The sequence below is a fragment of the Maniola hyperantus genome, chromosome 4 (genome assembly GCF_902806685.2).
Source record: "Maniola hyperantus chromosome 4, iAphHyp1.2, whole genome shotgun sequence".
NCBI classification, from domain to species: domain Eukaryota; kingdom Metazoa; phylum Arthropoda; class Insecta; order Lepidoptera; family Nymphalidae; genus Maniola; species Maniola hyperantus.
In genome coordinates, this window is record NC_048539.1 from 13990867 (window position 1) to 14012575 (window position 21709).

Below are 21709 nucleotides of genomic sequence, written 5' to 3' on the forward strand. Positions count from 1 at the left end.
CCCATCTGTATCCCACTCTGATCCCACTAACTTTTGTCCGTAAAACAAGTATTTACATCGTACATGTACACACTACACTTTCGTGCGTTTAACATAACAAATGTGTTAGGTATGTTAAACGCACGAAAGTGTATTTAAAACTCTCAACAAATTCGGATGGTTTTCGGACGTTGGAACTACATGTACCTACAGTGTACTTATATTAAATGCGACTGTCTCACGCCCAGTCTGATAGGTCTCCTGTACTTGAAAGGTCTGCGTGATGCACAGACATATATTGTACCTACGACAATATATGTCTGTGGCGTGATGGTACGCACGAGTCAAATTCGTACGAAAACGCATTCATTGTGCGGCCGGCCTAATAAGTCAGCTAGTAATAAGAAGTTGAAGCTGTGTCAATAGTTACAAAGACCTTGACGCACAAAAAACAACAACACTGCCAAATTAAAAGAACAATCGATACAGAGCCACAATTAATAGAAGTCGTCACACCTGCATCCAGAGAGTTATCAGACTTATTAAGTTATTACTAATCCCTGATTTCCAGTAAAATCACTTCAACCTTTTGCACAAGGGGACTAGTCATAGCTCTACAAGAGCTACAAATAGGATTAAAGATAGATTTATAAATAAGCTGACTGATCTATCAACGCACAGCTCAAACTACTAGACGGATCGGGCTGAAAGGTTGCTACATGCACAGCTATTATGACGTAGACATCCGCTAAGAAAGGATTTTTGAAAATTCAACTCCTAAGGGGGTGAAATAGAGTTTTGAAATTTTGTAGTCCACGCGGACGAAGTCGCGAGCATAAGCTAGTTTATAAATAAGCTGACTGATCTATCAACGCACAGCTCAAACTACTAGACGGATCGGGCTGAAAGGGTGCTACATGCACAGCTATTATGACGTAGACATCCGCTAAGAAAGGATTTTTGAAAATTCAATCCCTAAAGGGGTAAAACAGGGGGTTGAAAGTTGTGTAGTCCACGCCGACGAAGTCGTGGCCATAAGATAGTCATGTAAGTATTTAAAAATAATATGTTTTATTTCTTTTCGTAAATAATTCGTTTAAAATGCCTATTTCCAATAGGTAAAATTCGTTTAAATGAATACCTGGTTCTAAGCTTTGTCTTTGTGTTTTTGGGGCCCAATGTGTGAAGGTTGCTCCTTCGTGGTCTATTGAACTCAATGCCTGCACCGCCCAATTGGGCCGCAACAATCAGCAGATTAATATGTAAATTATATCTATCAGCGATCGCTTCACGCGAAACCAATTGTTCTACGATTCCTAATAGATTCTCCGCTCCCAGACAGTATTGTCTCTATTAGACTATCATGTACCTAAAATAAGCTACCCTGTTATTGTACATACACACACAGAGCGAAATATATTACTACGACATTACATATAATATGTACATTACATACACTTACTACCACATACCTACACGCTTACGCTGATATTATATTGTTATGGATTATGGAAGAGCAGAGCTTTCTGACATAGGAGTAGTGTTCTACTCCTAAAAGAAGGCTCCAACCTATTTTTGTTAATTTCAACCTGAGTAATTTGAAATAAACTATTTTTTTGGCTGGCACAATCACTCAAAAACGATCTTGGTCTCCGATAAACTCTACCATTCATTCCTATTTTGGCTGAAACAGCCTCATGTGTGACCCGTGTCACTTCGCACCAATCGTCTCTTCTTTTGTAGGCTTCTTCGATCGTCTATCCAGGGATACCTATACCTAGGACTTTTAACCAGGAATTTTCTATTGTTGACACAATTATGGTCTTCTAACATACATCACTTATGTTAGTTAGTAGTTTAATTAGTGTAATATGGGCTTTATGCCCGTTCTAATTAAATAATAGTAATAAATAATAAATAATAATAATCACTTCTTATTCTATATTTTCTAGGTGTCGCCTGCGGAGTCGCTCCGATTTTAGTCCCATTGATTTGGATGAAATAGGATCAATGACAATTTAAGTGCAATAACTTATACATGCCAAAGTTCACACGCTCTTGAACAAATACATAATGAAGCAATTAACATTCAATGATATCATCAACGCTAAATTTTCAAAACTGTAATTTAATTTATTTGTAAATATCTATTAAAATATAATTCATTAGATACTCATGAGTGTTGAGATCATAGCATGAATCAACGCTGAATTTTATGATCACGACAAATCGCAAATTTTGGAATGTTGTCATCTTTGCTATGTACGGATATTGTTCTATGGTATTGTCTTCCTAATGGCATAGTTGATATTTCTTGTAACTTCCGTTACATTTTTCATAGTAGAAGTTTGGCTTTCTTCTTCTTTTCGTGTCGGTCCCTTAATTTTGAGGAACGTGGCTCCCTCGAGATATCGCTTTCTTCACGATGTTGCGCCATTTTTTCCTGTTGGAGGCCGTACGGCAGGCATTGCAGAAAGGTACGTCGACCACTTCTCGTATCTGGTTGGACCAACGTCTCGGGCTTCGTCCGCTGGCTCTCTTTTCTCCGATCTTGCCACTTGCCAGTGATCAACAGTCTCTCTATGCTACTCGCGTTTTCCTAGCAATGTGACCGAAGTAGTCGAGCATCCACCGCAGACAGATGTTGGACAGCCGCATTTTGATTTTCAATATATTTAAAATTGAGACGTTCGCGTTGGTCTTATGCTCCGTCCAGGAAATGTTGAGCATCCGTCTTGATCCTGCTTGCGGTCTAGATATACCATAATATTATGATAGCTCTATAATATATAAGTAGATGGTCTTCACACGCGTTTTAAATATTATCTATGACCAGTCTATGTTACATCCTTACCTTACTATTTTCAAAATGTCAAACTTAAATCGAACTTTTGGTACCTAGCTACGTACTGCAATAAAAACCATACAACGGAACGGATTTCAAGTTATTTATACTCAATACTTTAGCTACAATTCGTAAATACCTACACTATAGTGCATTTAGTTATAATATGTTAGTGTTTTTTAGCATTATGATTATAAATAAAATAAAATAGAAATATCACGACCAAAGCGAGGCAACATGTACGTAATTATATTATCCCTCTTCTATTAGCTAGGCCTATAAACAACCATTAACCGCTGTTCATGTAGATATTTATAACTAATGTCAGATGATAACTTCTCGGGCACTTAAAATATTAATGGCATGTAATAATTAAGTTAAATGTAATAATATAGTGCTTCGTATTTTAGTTCTCGAATGAACTCAATTTTGGTTTCGAGTTGACGGTTTCCGATACAGATTTCAGTGTGGGTTCCGGTTTCAGTTTTTTAACTAGCAAAATAAAACTAACAATGAAAACTATCCATACTAATATTATAAAAGCAAAAGTGTGTCTGTCTGTCTGTCTGGTAGCTTTTCACGGTCCAATAGTTTAACCGATTTTGATAAAATTTAGTACAGAGTTAGCTTACATCCCGGGGAAGGACATTATTCCGGAAAATCAAAGAGTTCCCACGGGATTCTTAAAGGCCCATAAGTTTAACCGGTTTGTATGTAATTTGGTACTGTCAACTTTTTATCGCGAAAAATCAAAGAGTTCCCACGGGATTTACAAAAACCAGAATCCACACGGACGAAGTCACGGGCATCATCTAGTTTACTATATTATCTAAAAAAACTAATTAGCTAACATAGTCTATTCCACCTTACAGATTCAATTACAGACTACAATAATTATTAAGTAGTTTGTTTTTCTGTTAACTATTTGAAATTTAAATCCGTTTTCAATTTCTCCTGAACTCTCCTGAATTGCTCCTTTCACCGTTGAGCTCTCAATGCTTATATATACTTAATTTGTCTTTCTATCTATTTTTGTCGTTTTTTGATCGGACCGACTATCGGTAGTCTTAAATAGGTGTTAAGAGTGTCGTATCACACTCGGCGACTTCGCCACTGCGACGACCGTGACCTTCCGTCATTTAAGCCAGCTGTTGTTTGTTACGACCTGTGGCTTTGTAGTCGTAACGGTATTGAAGCGCTTTCAATGCGATTTCATTTTCAATTATTTCTTTAACGTGATGAATGATAATAATTATGTTCACAAAAGGTTTTTATTAACAGCATGTCCAGATCATTAATAACGATAAGTATAGTAGCCTACTATTAGTAGCTGTATGATTGTGTCAGGGACAAACGGAAAATCGCGAACCGAAAAATGCGTCCGGTTTCGTCTCTCCTAACGTTCCACATCTACCTACATGATACAACATATTCGAGCGACCTCACGCGGGCGTTTTTCCGCTATATATTTATTGGCCCTAGACTACGGTGCAGGAGGCATAAAGGGCGTACGCTTTTAAGCCTTTTTAGGTTTCTGTAATAAAACTAGGAACTTTTATAGTTTCGTCCAATCCGTTCGTCTATCTATCTGTCTGTAACGCTACGCGTATGCACCCCAAGGCTAGCTTAGCTATTAGCTAAGGTGCCTTGGGGTGCATAAGCGTACCTACTTTGACTGCTCAAACTTGGAAGACTGCAGATAGAGTTAAACGACGGATTTATATTTACTTTACTAACTCCTGCCTTTACTAGAACTTATAAACTCTTAACAACTGTCATTTATAAGTTCATTGGCTTATTTAATAAACCTTACGATAAACGGTAACATTAAACTAACATAAAATTAAGAATGAGTTTTATGGTAATCGTAAGTTCAGATCAGAATAATTTTAATGCCTTTTCAACCATTAATCTACCGTCTTTATTACCAAATTGAAACCCAGTAGGGAAAGTTGACACAAGAATGCACGAGAAGTGTTCTATACTTTACAATAAATTCTCAAAATTTACATAAAGTAAATGTTTGAAATAACTTAATGCTACGTGACTTGAAAATTATTTTTTTATGGAGATATCTCTCAAAGACTATTGTGAAGTTGTAGCTAAGTAAAATATTAATAGATTTTATAAGTCATTATTTAGATAGGTAAATAAATTAGACCTAAGTATAACAGATAGGTAAGCTGTGATAGATATAGTGGTTAGGACGTCCGCCTCCTAATCGGAGGTTGGGGGTTCGATCCCGGGCACGCACCTCTAACTTTTCGGAGTTATGTGCGTTTTTAAGTAATTAAAATATCACTTGGTGTAACAGTGAAGGAAAACATCGTAAAGAAACCTGCATGCCTAGGAATTCTCGATAATGGTCTCAAAGATGAGAGAAGTCTGCCAATCCGCACTTGGCCAGCACGCAGCGTGGTAGACTATGGCCAAAATGTAAACTTATAAAGTTAAGATGGCGCGTGAGGAGTTAAATTTTACGCGTTATAACAGCTCTATTAAGATAACAGCAGGTATAGCTATATTATGGGCTGTCGGACGTAAAGCCATTGCTTCCATGCAACTTCGTGATTAAGAAATTCAACAGTTTTATACTGGAAGCAAAGCAGACAGTATCAAATCACATTATTTAACTCTTTATCTTTAATCATTTATAATATTGAAATACGAGACCGTAGCGTACGAATAGTCCATTAAGTCCACAGTTTACATCGATATGTAAATACACTGAACAGCTCGCAGCCGTAGGTGTAGCATACTGGCGGGATTTACGAGCTATCAGCTAATAGCGATAACCTTACACCATTAGTTACGATCTGACACTGAAATAATCATACTAATATGTAAATAGTACTTAACAGTTTGTTTATGGGTATTTTGAGAAAAGATGAGATTTGAAAAAGTTGTTGTCCAAACACGCACATGGAAGGGTTCCGTACCCATGCTAGTAGAAAAAAACTTTCGCACTCATTATTTCCGTATATTGTGCTTGAGCGTTTGATTTGATAGGGATTGCGAGATAAGTTTTTATTAACTTTCCATACTACCTACTAGTAATATTATAAATGCGAAAGTGTGTCTATCTGTCTGTATGCTACCTTTTCATGACTCGATCGTCTGAACCGCTTGACATTTACCTGCGAAATAATTTGTATCTGGAGACCGGAGACGGGCATAAAATATTTCTATTCCGGATACGTGTGTTTAGCGTGAGGTCAATATGTCGAGTATTTAAACTAACTATGCCCATAAAATACGAATAACTGTAACGAAAACAAACATTTACCTTCTCACGCACGTATGCATCTAAAACTACCAATCTGGTTTTTCTACAGCAATGCGAATTATATTAGAAACAGTTACCTATCTGGTCAATGTAACGGATGCTAATTAACTGGGCGACACTGTGACATGTATGTGGATCTGTTTTTACATACATAATAATTAGAAAGATCTAGAGCAGTGTTACCCACTTATAGGTACCTACCTATTACCTACTCCAAACTTACTAAGATAATGCACTGAGCTTTTGGCAAACTTTTGCGACTTTGAATTTCAGTCGATATTTTTGTTCATGAGTCTATATTATCTGTTTTCCTTTTTGTTTCCTATCTTTTACGTGATAACTGACTGAATATCTACGTATTAAACTACTGGGTATACACTGGCGTAGACTCAAGATTTTTCATGGAGCTTTTTTCTTTACCTAACTACTCTATTTGATTTGGGAAAATCGGGATTGGACGTCTTCCACCCCAGTCTCAGATAGTTAATTGTATAATTACCTATTGTAATATTTTTGTTTTGATAATATTTTTTCAAATCTAAGTGAGATTTTTTAAATAATTATATTAATAAAGGTATTTTTTTAACGTTATAGCCTCCCAGTAAGAAAGTATTTCCAGAAACATTCGAGCGAAGCGTCGGGTATTTATCGAGTTCTCGAACACTTCTGCTGAAACACTTGAGTGGATAGCGATTAGCGCGTCAAGTATACACGAATATATTATGAAGCCGGGGCGGGTCTGCTAGTACATCAGTACCCTTATTATAAATGCGAAAGTGTGTTTGCTTGTTGGTTTGTTGGTTTATTGATTTGTTGGTTTGTTGGCTTGTCCTTCAATCACTTCGAAACAGTGCAACGGATTGACGAAATGTGATTTTTTGCATGGGTATAGATAAAGACCTGGTGAGTGACATGGGCTTCTTTTTATCCCGGAAAATCAAAGAGCTCCCACGGGATTTTTAAGAAACCTAATTCCACGCGGACAAAGTCGCGGGCATCAGCTAGTAATTCAATAAAGGGTTTATAGAATTAATTGCATAATAAAGCAAAACCGAAGTGAATTGGAGCAATGAATGATTGTTGTGTACGTATTGGTATTCGGTAAGAACTGATAAATACATCCGGCGCGAGTCGGATACACGGCGACCGACACGGGCGTGTAATGTGTGTTACCGTTTTGTTGTGTCGTAAGTTATAAGCTTATGCGTTTTATACTTTTACTAGCTTATGCTCGCGACTTCGTCCGCGTGGACTACACAAATTTCAAATCCCTATTTCAGCCCCTTAGGGGTTGAATTTCCAAAAATCCTTTCTTAGCGGATGCCTACGTCTTAATAGCTATCTGCATGCCAAATTTCAGCCCGATCCGTCCAGTGGTTTGAGTTGTGCGTTGATAGATCAGTCAGTCAGTCACCTTTTCATTTTATATATTTAGATAATCACACACTTCACATTAACATTATAAAGGTGAAAGTTGGTATGTGGAAAGATTAACAAACATACACACACACAGTGTTATTACTCTTTCACGTAAAAACTACTAATCTACTAAATTACATACTTAAATAAAAATAAGTGCGAGTCAGGCTCGCGCAACGCGGGTTCCGTACTACAGTCGATTAAGATAAGTACTATAGATAAAGATAGGAGTGTGACATAGGCTATTTTTCATCCCGGAAAATTTAAGAGTTCCCACGGGATTTTTAAAACCTAATTCCACGCGGACGAAGTCGCAGTCATCAGCTAGTAGTATATAATATAACCTATTTTTCCTTACCTGACTTAAAAGGAGAACAAGTAGCTTGGATCTGAAATGTGTAAGTTTCGTATCGCTATGTCGACCCATACCTTGTTACCGCGAACTGACAATGAAATCATAATTCGAGTGAAAAATCTGACGCCAGAAGGTCTAACGATGCATCCACACCGCAGTTATCTTTTGTGGAGCAACATTGTGCAACACGGTAACATTAGGTAACAATCTGTAACTTTTGTGGCAACATATTTGCAAACGTTGCTCCACAAATGTTAACTGCGGTGTGGATTCACCGTTAAGCTAAACCACTACACCGGGGAAATCACGTCATTTACTCATTTCCCCGACAAAGTTTCTTGCTGGTTCTTCTCAGTAGAAAAGGCTTCCGAACCAGTGGTAGATGCATTTGAAGGTTTCTGCGATTTGTTTATCTTTTAAGTCAGGTAAGGAAAACTAAAGCATACGATGTCTCACGCTATCCGCCTGTAACTTGATCCGCGTCATGTTAGGGATTGTAGACGCCCTTGATCGTACGGTGACCGCGGGCATATGAGCACGCATGTGGCATGGCATGGTAGGTAAGGTACTATGGTACTATACGAGAAACCCGTTACGAGACCACGCAATTTATTACATATGAGATTTGATAATGATTCGCTGGCGAACCTTATACCTCTTACAGTAAAATTACTGTTATACGGTTTATCTAGTATAAATATTACTTACATCCAGTGACTTCGTCCGTGATTTTATTGAAGCACTTTTTATACAATATTTATTTATTGAATAGACCTGTACGTTGAGGAGCTAAAATGATAAATATTATTATAAATGTCTGTCTTTCAATCACGTCGCAACGGTGCAACGGATTGACCTGATTTTTTGCATGGGTATAGATAAAGACCTGGAGTGTGACATAGGCTACTTTTTATCCCGGAAAATCAAAGAGTACCCACGGGATTTTTTAAATACCTAATTCCACGCGGACGAAGTCGCGGGCATCACCTAGTGCATCAGCGGGCATAAGGAAGAGGAGAAAGGAAATAAAACAATTTGAACTACACAGCTTTGCTACGATGTAAAGCCGACGGCCTCTTTGGATGGCTTTGTTCTATTGTCTCCTGATATTTGAAGCTTTTGCTACGCTAATTGTTTCGAACTTGCGTCTAGTTTTAGACAACCCTATTATTTTCATCTCTTAGAACGCAACTTGAACTTAGATACTCAACGCATACCTAATATACAAATTATTAGGAATTCCCTCTGTGAGACGTTTTTAAATCAACACACAGATTTATTCGGGTAATTTTTTATTCATACGTATGGGCTTGGTAAAGTGTTGACCTACTTAATCAACTCTGACAATTTTATGGTTTATATTTTAATGTAAGTAAGATTTGCTCATAAAAATTAAACTTTGAATAGCAAATTAACTTTATTGAAGGCTCACGTCTACCTTTTAATTACTATGTTAATTCGTTTAATGTCTAATTTATTCAACAAATATTATATAATCCGTATTTCCAGTGTCACGGCTAGATTTACTGTTCACCTCCGAGATGTCATTGATCTTTAGTGTATTATCGTGAAGTAGCATAAATAGTTGAAGAGCCCACATCGTAGAAACAATGTGATAATGAACAAAGTAAAGAAAACTATTACGCAGTGCTTCAATAAGTAGAAAGTACAGTCTTTAAAAGTTTCAACTGTGCAGCAACGGCAAAATTTAAATAATCTTACCTACCTTACCAGCCTGCAGTCCGCTTTGATGGTTTAGCATTGCCATTCAGCAATAAAGTCAAGAACCTTGGCCTAATCTTGGACAATTATCTCTCGTGGGGACCACAAGTAGGGGAGGTGGGGTGGAGAATCTTCGCCACTATTGAATACCTAAGACGGTTGAAAAATCTTCTGCCAATAAAAACTAAGATTACGTTAGCTAACACGCTTTTGTTGCCAATATTAGACTACGGTGACTCTTGTTATCATCAATAATCAAATCATTTATTAAAATTGGGTACCATTGCACACTTTTTGATTGTCAATTGTTGAGTTTGTAAGTAATGGTGATAAATAAATACGTAAACTTAAAACTAAAGGCCCAGTCTGCCTACAACAAACTCAGTCGGGTATTCTTGATGAATGATGATGCACAATCATATTCCTCGTGTTCAGACTTCAGATTGGACTATTTGTTTTGCGCGCACTGTTACACGGCTTAATTTAAACATTTTTGGAGTGGTGAATTGGATATGGGCTCTTGAACTAATTAACAAATATTGCTTTGGTTGTAAATTACGTGTCTGTCTGTCGTGTCTCATTTGAATGTACCTGTATCATTCATATTGCATTGCAGTGCTCCTGACAGGTCAATGCTTGTTATCGATATTAAGTGCTCCAAATATGTTTATTATTTCCGAATCCCATTAAATATACGGAACGATTGAAATCGTTAAATGTTAATAATTAATTAATGCTGTTATTAATTGAATTATATCTAGAATTTATATCAACGTGATATTTTAATTACCTAAATATAAAGAACCATGGCAGTTTACTGGCATTATAATAGCATATTATGCATAAATGTTTAAATTTATTGGAGTGCATTGAATTCAATTAATTTTTATTAAAATATAATCTGCCATTTGCCTAGAGGCTGCATATAAGTCAAATTTCAATTTAAACCCTGAAAAGGCTCTTGGCCTTGCGGTTTTAGGTACTGCCGAGCGGTTGTTTAGGTAGATATCTACCTACCTAATTCTGCACTAGCGAGGCTGTCACCTGAACAAATAAGTAAAAAAAAATAGAAATGGCGAACAAAGGAGCAGGCGGGTCACCTGATGTTAAGTAATTACCGCCGCCCATGAACATTTGCAGTACCAGAGGAACCACCAATGCGTTGCCGACCTTTCAGGAATTTCTTGGTCCACCCCTTGAATAACCCCATGTTGTAATCTAATGGGAACACCGCCGAAGGGAGATGATTCCACAGTTTGCATGTACGAGGAAAAAAGGATCTGGCACAACGGGTGGTCGAAGTTGGTGGCACTGTAGGCATAACATTATATTTTGTACAAATTATCTAAAGGCTCTTCTAACATCCTGCATAACATTGTCCTTATTTTAATGATACAATCAATAATCATTCATCGAACCGACCTATGACATAACATTATAAAGCAAGTCAGAGGTGCGGTGTCGCTCATCGTACGTTTTTCAGTCACGATCACAAAAGTTCTGTTATGCGAACATAATATTTATCTTTAAGGATGATTCTCCGTACACATAAAATTAAATTAAATCAGCCTAAAGTTTATTTTATTTTATCACATACATCAACACAAGCAAATACTACATGAGTAGGTAAGATTTTTTTATTACTATACTCAGGTATAGGTACTAATCACGCTTTATGGAAAATTTCTGAATATTTTTTTAATAATAGGAGCCTAGTAGTCAAATACGCTTGGGGCGTGATACAATAGGTTCTCCTACGGATCCTCCTTATTTTACCCCCTACAAACAAGCTTACAAAATTTACCTCTTTATAATTTTTGTATAGAAAAATGCTTTAAAAAGATAAGATGCTCAGCTAGTGCTTTATATTTTGTAATCGCGAATACTTAGGAAACAAACCGTCTACCAATATGTCTCTGATTTCAATAGGACATAAGCCAGATCCATTAATGGATTTATATAAGGGGAGCCGTCGTGGGTAGATAATAAGATAACCTGACACGGTTTTACACTAAGCTAGATACCTGCCTGTATTTGACGGTACCTTACCTTTAAGCCCTAGGCATACACAACACGCGACGTCATCAAATGATTAATTTCAAAGAGATTCCTAGAATTTGTTTTACAAGAAATTGTGTGAAGCCTTGAAGGACAATGCGGAGCCGCGATGCTGCCGTCACGGTTTACAATGTGACTTGTCTATAGTTAATCGTATTAGAGCTTTCTAAGACCTGCTCCTGTGTAGCGTCGTAGGCCGTAGCACTTAGCAGTCATGACTCGCTCATCCAATGGAACAAAGACATAATTGCAAAAAACTCGAACTTGACTTTTTGATGTCATAAGTATCTGAAGTGGATGTTGTATCCGAGAAAAGAATTGCACAATTGTAGGTCTACTCGTTTTCGCTAGAGGGAGTGAATGTATTTAGTGAATTCGCACTTCTTACGTCAATTCAAAGAAGTACACTGACGTATTTGACAGTTGCGCGGATATCCTATGGGTAGCCCCGTCAAGTGAGAATATGTCGGGACCTAGACTGACGAAATTGTCAGTTATGACAAGAACATTTTGCTTTCTTGGTGCAACATTGACGGAATTCGTGTGTTATTTTTGTCACAATTGCTATTTTAGTTGATGGAATAAAAAATTATATCATAAGTGTTTGCCAAGTTTATAAAATCAGTGTTTTAGTAATCATTTTTCAAAATTATATAAAACATTAAGTGGATTTATTGTTTGCAATAAAACAACTCATGCAAATAATATAAAATGAAATAATAAGAATTGATTAACTATTAATATTTTGGACATCAAACTTTCAAATTGCTCTCCTTTGCGCTACTCTGCATCCCGCGACCCGTACACATTTCTCTCGCAGCTTTTACAAAGCTTTGTCGATTAAAGTCAGCGAAAAATAATTGATACAGTGATTGAGCTTTGACTTCTGCTTACGTCACGCATCGCTACCGTTGCGCGTTTTGTTTGCCCATCCTTTATATATTTGAGTACTGACGGCACATTTAATTGCTTCTGAAGTTCTGAGAGCCGTGCTAAATGTCCGAGAATGATTTATCCGTCTTGTAAGATTAGGAATGACGAGATTGATTTATATTCGTCTTTGTTTGTCCGAGCCGACTGCGTCTATTTACTCGATTTGGGCATATTGTTAACAGATTCTTAAGATAAATATTGAGCGTTGAGACTATTGAGAGACGATGCACTTGTTTACTTACAATGAGAATACATTAATTAATATTTATTTATTGATATATAAATGTTAAGTACCAGTATTTAGACTCAAGGCAAATTAATAACAGGGACTATGCAAAACATATGCCCTATTTAAAAAAAAATACCTAGGTACAATATATTGACCGTTCTTCACTACGGAGCTATGTTCGTGTATGTTTCTCGAAGCTAAGCTCTTGACTTTTGAGACATTTGTGTCTTCTGCATCATTTCCGCTGTTTAAAACATAACTCTACTACGATATCTATAGTACGCAACAGGTCGAGATCGCAATCGGGGTGGGGACGCCCAGCACACCCGCACATTCCCCGCATTAACCCGGTGCGGGATAGCGCGAGTTAGTGCGCCTCATACCCCGATTGACACTCAACCTGTCGCATACTACATATAGGTATATAAATACCTAATATGTATAAGCTTTTACAAAATTATACAATCGATAAAATATAACAAAAAGCTTACGGCTTAATGGGAATGCGACAGACATCGAGACCGCTGATAAACGGTTGCAAAGAATCAAGATGTTGTCCATACAATTTTTTGAAAACATAGCCTAATTTTTCCATTTCGTTTGTTACAGGGTATCGGTCATGTATCAGGCGGTCACATCAACCCGGCGGTGACGTGCGGACTGTTCGCGGCGGGTGACGTCAAACTGCTGAAAGCTATCTTCTACATCGTGGTGCAGGCTCTGGGAGCCACAGCTGGTGCTGCTTTTATTAGGGTAAGGCCTTGCTAAATTCTTATAAATTATGGTATTATAAATATGAAGAACATCAAACTCACGGAGCGATGCTCGCTCTCATATTATCTTGTTATAAGTTTAGGTACCTATAGGTACGTTCATGACGCTGGCATAGGTCAATCGCGTGTACGAATAATGCTATTGTGTGTATAATTATTTTAAACTAGCTGACCCGGCGAACTTCGTACCGCCTAACAGTCGATGCTTTTTTTAAATAGGTACTTACAATTTTTTAAATTTTTCTCTCCGCAAGAACCATCCTCAAGGAATATTATTAAAAAAGAATTAGCGAAATCGGTTCAGCTGTCCTCGAGATTTGCGATCAGCAACACATTTAGTGATTCATTTTTATATATAGAGAAGATGTGCAATCAGATATTTTGCAGCGGTGCGCTCACATTTCACACAATGTTTAAGTCCAATTTATATAAATTCAGAAAACAATACTGGGACACGAAATAAAACAAGTTCAGGAACCCTCAGAGGAACCAACTACTAAGTGCCTATTCTAAATGTTTTTAAAAATATTCGTTCTTAAAACCGCTCCAGATTAGGTAGGTTTAGGTAGGTCTACCGCTCGTCAATTAGACAATATATTATCAGCTATTACATAAAGCACCGCAATTTTAAACTGCTCTTCACATAACCGCAAAACATTATAATTAACCATTTCCAATCTAAATACGGCAAAAGAAAAAGACGTCGACATTCTAATCGCCATATAAAGTGGTCGGTAATCAAGCTCGCTTGTGATGACATGAAAAATTATTGTCGTTCACCCTGACACTGATGATCTTAGAATAAAGGAATACTGGAGCAACCTTCGCTTACGAGAGAGTCTCACGCTTTTGCACTATCACTATACGCCATCGACTTCGCTTGCCTTTTCCGCCCTAGCAAAACTGAAGAAAAAAGGGTTTTTAGCTTCCCTATATTATGTCTATGTGAGCTTGATTAAGTAGATATATCTATATATATATTCATTGGAAAAATAGATAGATACCTACGTATTTATACGTAAGACGATATTTGGCCTGCAATCTGCATTAAATTTCTATTTATATGGTTACCATGCAGCACTATCATATTTTCATAGATATTTAAGATAAAGGTACCTTCAAGTCAAGTGTGGATAGGCATCTTCTAGGCAACTGCGCATCTTAGGCTGCATTTCACTTGCCACTTACCAGCAGATCTGATTGCAGCAACGCGATAGTCTATAAATTGATAAAGGTGGTAGTGAGAAACTGAATGCATAAAAACATAAGTATATTTCTTTGAAGAAGATCCACACAATATGTTTTAAGAGTCAACTATAATAATTAAGGCTGTGACTGACTAGGGCTAAGTACACATCCAAAGTTTAATATGACCTTACATAATAGTTTTATTGTGATAGTAAAAATATAATTTATGAATGACTTATGCCCGCGACCTCGTCCGCGTGGATGACAACAAACAAACATACATATTTTCGCATTTATAATAATATGGATAGTGAATGTGATAATCTATAGAGGTGTGATTGCGCATCTTATTTAGCACACGACTTGATCACGCGATGCGTCAGACTTTAATAATAACGGCCAAATAAATAACACTTGGTTATTATTTTTTGCATCCAAACAAACTTAACTTGATATTACGTAGGTAGGTAAAATTCGCTTGAATCCTAAAATTTTGGTAGGGTATATGCCTACTTGAATTGCAATTTTTTTTTTAATTCACATCTTAATACTTTAGGAAATGGCGAATGGCGAAGAAAGCAGTTTAATTGCACGAAATAAAAATTATCAGCAGGAGCGAAAAACAGAATGAAAGCAGTTGAAAGTAGAATAAGTACTGCGGAATTGTACCGTTTTGATCAAAATCACGAACTTCGGTCTCAATTTAGCATAGTTTTAGGCCGTTTTGCTTAAAAATAATTCAACTTTATATCATGAACTTTGGACTCAATTTCAGTTTTAGGCTGCTTTGCTTGTAAATGAGTTCAGATATGACTCGTAAGGAAAACATGTGTTTTTAATATAATATGATGGACTAAAAGCAAAATTAACTTGGTACCGAGATGATATTTTCGATCAGTAAGTCACCAGCTCAATCATAATATCGTTGGTTGAATTTTATAATTACTTTTGCAAGGATCATTAAAAGTTTAAGCACGCCATTCAATGTGAGTATGAGCATTAACGGCAATCAACGGTGGTTAATTAAACATTTAAACTTAATTACTAATTACATATTAACGTAATATCGAGTTGATATTAATTATTACCTACCTACATTATTATCTACCTATAGTGTAATTCGTATTAAAATCCTTATCGAATCTTAGTCGGCCTCAACCTGATCGAGACCTAAGAAAATTTCAGAAAGTTTAGATTCTTGCTTGATCGGGATATAAATTCAGCAGCTCGATTGCGGTAGATTGACAGCTACAATGTCACGATCGCAATCACCTCTGATATTGTTGCCGTTGTTGAACAAGAAAACCATAAATTCAGCCAATCACAAGAATTGCGATTATTATAATGATTGATGCAGGGTTTTTGGAATAGATCCATTTCGTTTTTTACTTAATCTAGTGAGCAATAAGAAATTACGCTCGCTTTGCTCTCCATATTATTCAGTGCCATCTTCCTGCTAGCATTAGGTATTGTCCCGGGTCACGTCCACTTTCCTGCTAAGTCATTTCCACTTACCTAACACGGTTTATAGCTGATATCTTCATCATCATCATACCTCCGAAGACTGTTGGCACGATTTTTCAGTGTCTGGTTGCTAATAGTTCGCATCTTTTCCACAAAATTGAGAAAATAAATTGCGCTTGTTTCGCTCGCGCTTACATTTTGTAATACTTAATACCTATACCGAATCATTTATATGTTTTCGAAAAACTCCCGACTGCGGTTTGAAATGCATCTTTTCCAGCCCTCTCATAAATTCGCTATTTTAATTTTTTAATTTTTTAAGAATTTTATACCAACCCTAGTGACACCCAGTGACACTCGCGCCACCAAGACGAATCTAATGAAGTATAATTTATCAAAATCGGTTGAGCCGTTGAGTAATTACGAGCGGATTTAGGAACAGACATACATATGTACCTACACACAGGCCAACCACATAAATATCATTTTGGACATCACAGCAGCCGGGGGGCCTCAATTAGTGATGCCGCCTCGGGCCTCCGATGAGCATAGTCCGTCACTAGTTTATTTAAAAAGATTTCAGCTGATGAAGTTTGAAATACGAGATAGTTTAGGTACCTATTAGTAATTTGCGTGGCGACCTCACATCTAGATGTTCTAGATGCGACATTATACCCGCAAAGAGCATCGATTTAACACATCACGATTTGTATGACTAATGTTTATAGTTAATTAAGCCTGTAAATGTGTTCACAATTACTGCATTAGTCCTTACCACAGATTTCTCATTAAGGTTATCTACATATTTTGAGGTCCTTGCTAATTATATGAAACTAGCTGACAGTCGATTCTTTTTCAGGATTTTTTTTAAATTCTTCTCTCCGTTAGAACCATCCCCGTACTTCAAAGAATATTATAAAAAAGAATTAGCGAAACCGGTTCAGCTGTTCTCGAGATTTGCGATCAGCAACACATTCAGCGATTCATTTTTATATATAGAGACTAGCTGACGCCCGCAACGAGAAAATCAAAGAGTCCCCACGGGAATTTTAAAACTTAAATCCACGCGTACGAAGTCGCGAGCATCATCTAGTAGGTATAAAAATGTCAAAATATCAGCCACTAGCCGTTAGTAAACAAAATAATAAGGTTCCCCTAAATGCTATTCGTACGGCTTTTAGAGTGGGTTAAACCAAATTCCCATATATGGTTTAAACGATTTCGCCATTACAGTCTCTTATCATGACCTAAACCTGTCCAACCAATGCTAGAATATATAAAATTCCAAACACCACATATCGCACATATACCTAGTTCACAAGTGACCAGTGTTGTTTCAAATTCTACGAGTAAAATATAAACTAACTAGCTGAGGCCCGCGTCTTCGTTTGCGTGGAATTAGGTTTTTAAAAATCTCGTGGGAACTTTTTGGTTTTCCGGGATAAAAAGTAGCCTATGTCACTCTCCCAGGTCTTAAACTATACCCATGCAAAAAATCACGTCAACCCGTTGCTCCGTTGCGACGTGATTGAAGGCCAAACCAATAAACAAACAAACTAACACACTTTCGCATTTATAATAATGGGTAGTAATAGATTAATATCTATATCCGTATATAAAAGGAAAAGGTGATTGACTGACTGACTGACTGATCTATCAACACACAGCTCTAACTACTGGACGGATCATCTACTACATCACTAGGCATCCGCATTTTTGGAAATTCAACCCCTTTAGGGAATGAAATAGGGGTTTGAAATTTGTGTAGTCCATGCGGACGAAGTCGCGGGCATAAGCTAGTTGTACTAGAAGAGCCGATTTCACCAACGTAAAATAAGTCTTATCCGAGCGTAAATTTTATATTTTGGCAGGTTTTCAATAGGTGCAAAAACTGTCATTACGCCCAATTTATTCCTCGGTTAAACGTCACTCGACGTTGGTGAAATCGGCACTAAACTTTACTTATAACTTCATTCATATTTATTATATTTTACAGTTTACTTAAAATTTTACTAATTGTCTTTTTTGTTACAGTTAGCAGTGCCCGGAGAAAGAGTAAAGACATTTGGAATGACCCTTCCAGGAACTGGAGTAACCGATGGACAGGTATGGTCAAGATGATTTCTATCTACAATTTTAAAATAAGGTAATTTATCGTTATGTTAAGAATGGGGACCAAGGAGCACCGGTACTTACCACGGCATTCAGCTGCAGTGAACCATGGACAACCCTCCACCTCCCATGGCCCCACCAACCCATGGGCCCCACCAACCTCTCGGCCGAATCGCGGGAGGGCGTCCGTTCCGTACTTGCTCTTGGCGTTTTCCCGGGGCGCCTTCTTGACTCCCTACAAATTATTTTGTCTCCTCCGTGTCCCATATGCTCACTCTCCCCCCTTGGGGGCTGCAGTGAACCATCATTATCATAATCAACCCTTCGCCAGCCCTGACTGAGCACGGATCTCCGCTCAGAATGAGAAGGTTTCGCCATAGTCCACCACGCTGGTCATGTGTATTTACAGACTTCACACACCTTTGAGAAAATTATAGAATTATAGCATTATAGGTACTCTCAGGTATGCAGATTTCCTCGCGATGTTTTGAAAAAAGAAAGGGATTGGAAAGGGATCCGGGATAAAAAAGTAGCCTATGTCACTCTCCAGGTCTTTAACTATACCCATGCAAAAAGTCGCGTCAATCGGTTGCTCCGTTATGACGTGTTTGAAGGACAAACCAACAAACAAACACTTTCGCATTTAGAATAATTAATAAGGGTACTGATTCTGAGTGAACTGCTCAAGATGAGCGACAGACACCGAACAATACCATTTCTACTGTCTTGTAAGTTGTTGTGTAATTCGGTTGCAGGCGGTGCTAGTGGAGGCGCTGATCACGTTCGTGCTGGTGCTGGTGGTGCAGGGCGTGTGCGACGCGCGCCGCAACGACCTCAAGGGCTCCGCACCGCTCGCCATCGGCCTCAGCATCACCGCCTGCCACGCTGCTTGCGTGAGTCGCTCTTCATAGCCCTTTATTTTACCTACCACCAAAGTCACCACCAATCACAAACGAAACCGAATGTTTTTTTGAAAACATGTTTGTATTTGCTTGGCTTCTCGAAATGGTAGACAGTAGACACCCGCACTGTCTTTTTAGGGTTCTGTACCTCAAATGGAAAAAATGAACCCTTATAGGATCACTTTGTTGTCTGTCTGTCTGTCTGTCAAGAAACCTACAGGGTACTTCACGTTGACCTAGAATCATAAAATTTGGCAGGTAGGTAGGTCTTATAGCACACATATAAGGGGATAAATCTGAAAACCGTGAATTTGTAATTAAATCATTAAAATGTGTTCATGAACAAATAATTAGTATTTTCAACTTTCAACGTAAGATAACAAGTGGGGTATCATATATTATGAAAGGACTTTAGCTGTACATTCATATTATTCTTATTTATTTTTATGCATAATGGGTTTTCATGTATCGTTCAAAATGTCGAAAAAATACGATTGTAGCGCGGAACCCTCAGTGTGACTCGCACTTGGCTGTTTTTTGTATTGTATGGGAGTACGTAACAAAGAGAGCCCTGTACTAACTTCTCTCCGTGGACAGAGCCCTAAGCCTTAAGGCCTACATAGATGAGGTACTAGAGGTACTTTTTTGTCCATCAAAATAGATCGCTCACAACTAAGTAGGTACATAGAATAATACTTATCTTCGCATAGTAATATGATACGGATTTTAAATTATTGTGTTTGTGTAAGGAATTGAATTGTCAATTGAATTTCGTCGGAATTGGTCCAGCAATTTTTAACAAATTGCTCACTTCCTGTTATTTTGTCATCGTGACAGAAGAGACATCTCACCCTCTTTTTATTATATACTAGCTTATGCTCGCGACTTCGTCCGCGTGGACTACACAAGTTTCTAACCCCTATTTCACCCCCTTAGGAGTTGAATTTTCAAAAATCCTACTAATCCGGATGCCTACGTCATAATAGCTATCTGCATGCCAAATTTCAGCCCGATCCGTCCAGTAGTTTGAGCTGTGTGTTGATAGATCAGTCATTCAGTCAGTCAGTCACCTTTTCCTTTTATATATTTAGGTGTTGTTTCTTATAGATACGTACTATATACTTACGAGTAAAATATAATAAATAATATCTACTATTGTTTAACAGATACCTTTCACCGGTTCAAGCATGAACCCCGCACGATCATTCGGCCCCGCTCTCGTCATGGGAATCTGGACTTCGCATTGGGTATGTATTTGAGACATCGTCATCATCATGATGATGATGGAGCACGGGTCTCCTCTCAGTATGAGAACAGTTTGGCCATAGTCCACCACGCTGGCCAAGTGCAGATTGGCAGACTTCAGACGCCTTTGAGAACATTATGGAGAATCTTCAGGTATGCAGATTTCCTCACGATGTTTTCCTTCACTGTTAAAGTACGTGATATATTTTAATTGCTTAAAAGGCATTTAACTCCAAAAAGTTAGAGGATCGAACCCCCGACATCCCGAATAGGAGGCGAACGTCTTAACTACTCGGCTACCATGGCTATTTGAGACATGGTAGGTACAGCCTAAACCTGAGATCTTGATCTTCCATCATAGTCAAAGTTCCATCTTTTCAAAATATACACCGTCCAGTTATTTGATCTGCTTTACTATTTTGTTAATCAAAACAGAAAGACAGCTAGCATTTAAAAAAAAAACATAATTCATCTTAACTAACATAGGTCAAATCTAACATAAATTAATTATATCAACCAATACGTTACATATGCAATAAAAAGAATATGTTGTATCATCAATACGTAACTTGCGAGTGATCTAGAAAACTGCATATATTCACAGAGTCATGTGAGAAGCGACTGGGAAGCAATAAACGCAGGTACCTATGCGTCCAGTTAACCTAATCTTTAACCCGTTACCGGCCATCACTTTCACTGCATCACGTGCCAGTGATCATGTTGTAGAAAATCGTGTACATACTTAGGTAGTAGGTATGTTATAGTCCGTAAAAAATGAGAATTCACTTGCCATTTTAACTCTATTATGTCAACTGTCATGTCAAAAGTACGGTTCAACTAAGGACTAAAATCGAACTATTGACATGATAAAACTTGACAGTTTGAGTTAAAATGGCGCGTGATATCTCTTTTTGTATACGCATTATCAAAGAAGTTGGAAGTACTACCGTTAGAATATTATATACCCACGCTTTCGTCTACTTAAATAATCTTTAAGTTACCAGCAGCGCGATTGTCGTAAACTGACATGTCACATCGCAATAGATATATCCTTGTTCGATACTTTAAAGAGCGTTGTCGCCAAGTAGCATATTTTTGAACTTTATCTAGTTACTAACTTCTACCCGCGACTTCGTTTGCGTGAACACCACAAATTTGAAACCCCTGTTTAACCCCCAATTATCAAAAATCCTTTCTTA

The 21709-nt window shown here is 37.6% G+C and overlaps 1 protein-coding gene across 3 annotated transcripts in view; it reads left to right on the forward strand.

The window, feature by feature from the left end:
- Window positions 1-21709, forward strand: part of Drip (aquaporin homolog protein drip) — a 100655-nt gene that overhangs the window by 74777 nt on the left and 4169 nt on the right. For all 3 annotated transcript variants that reach the window (XM_034985405.2, XM_034985407.2, XM_034985406.2), the window contains 4 exons: window positions 13436-13579; window positions 18286-18357; window positions 19119-19256; window positions 20432-20512. In XM_034985405.2, coding sequence (XP_034841296.1) covers window positions 13436-13579; window positions 18286-18357; window positions 19119-19256; window positions 20432-20512 — 435 coding nt within the window. The remainder of the gene's footprint in view (window positions 1-13435; window positions 13580-18285; window positions 18358-19118; window positions 19257-20431; window positions 20513-21709) is intronic.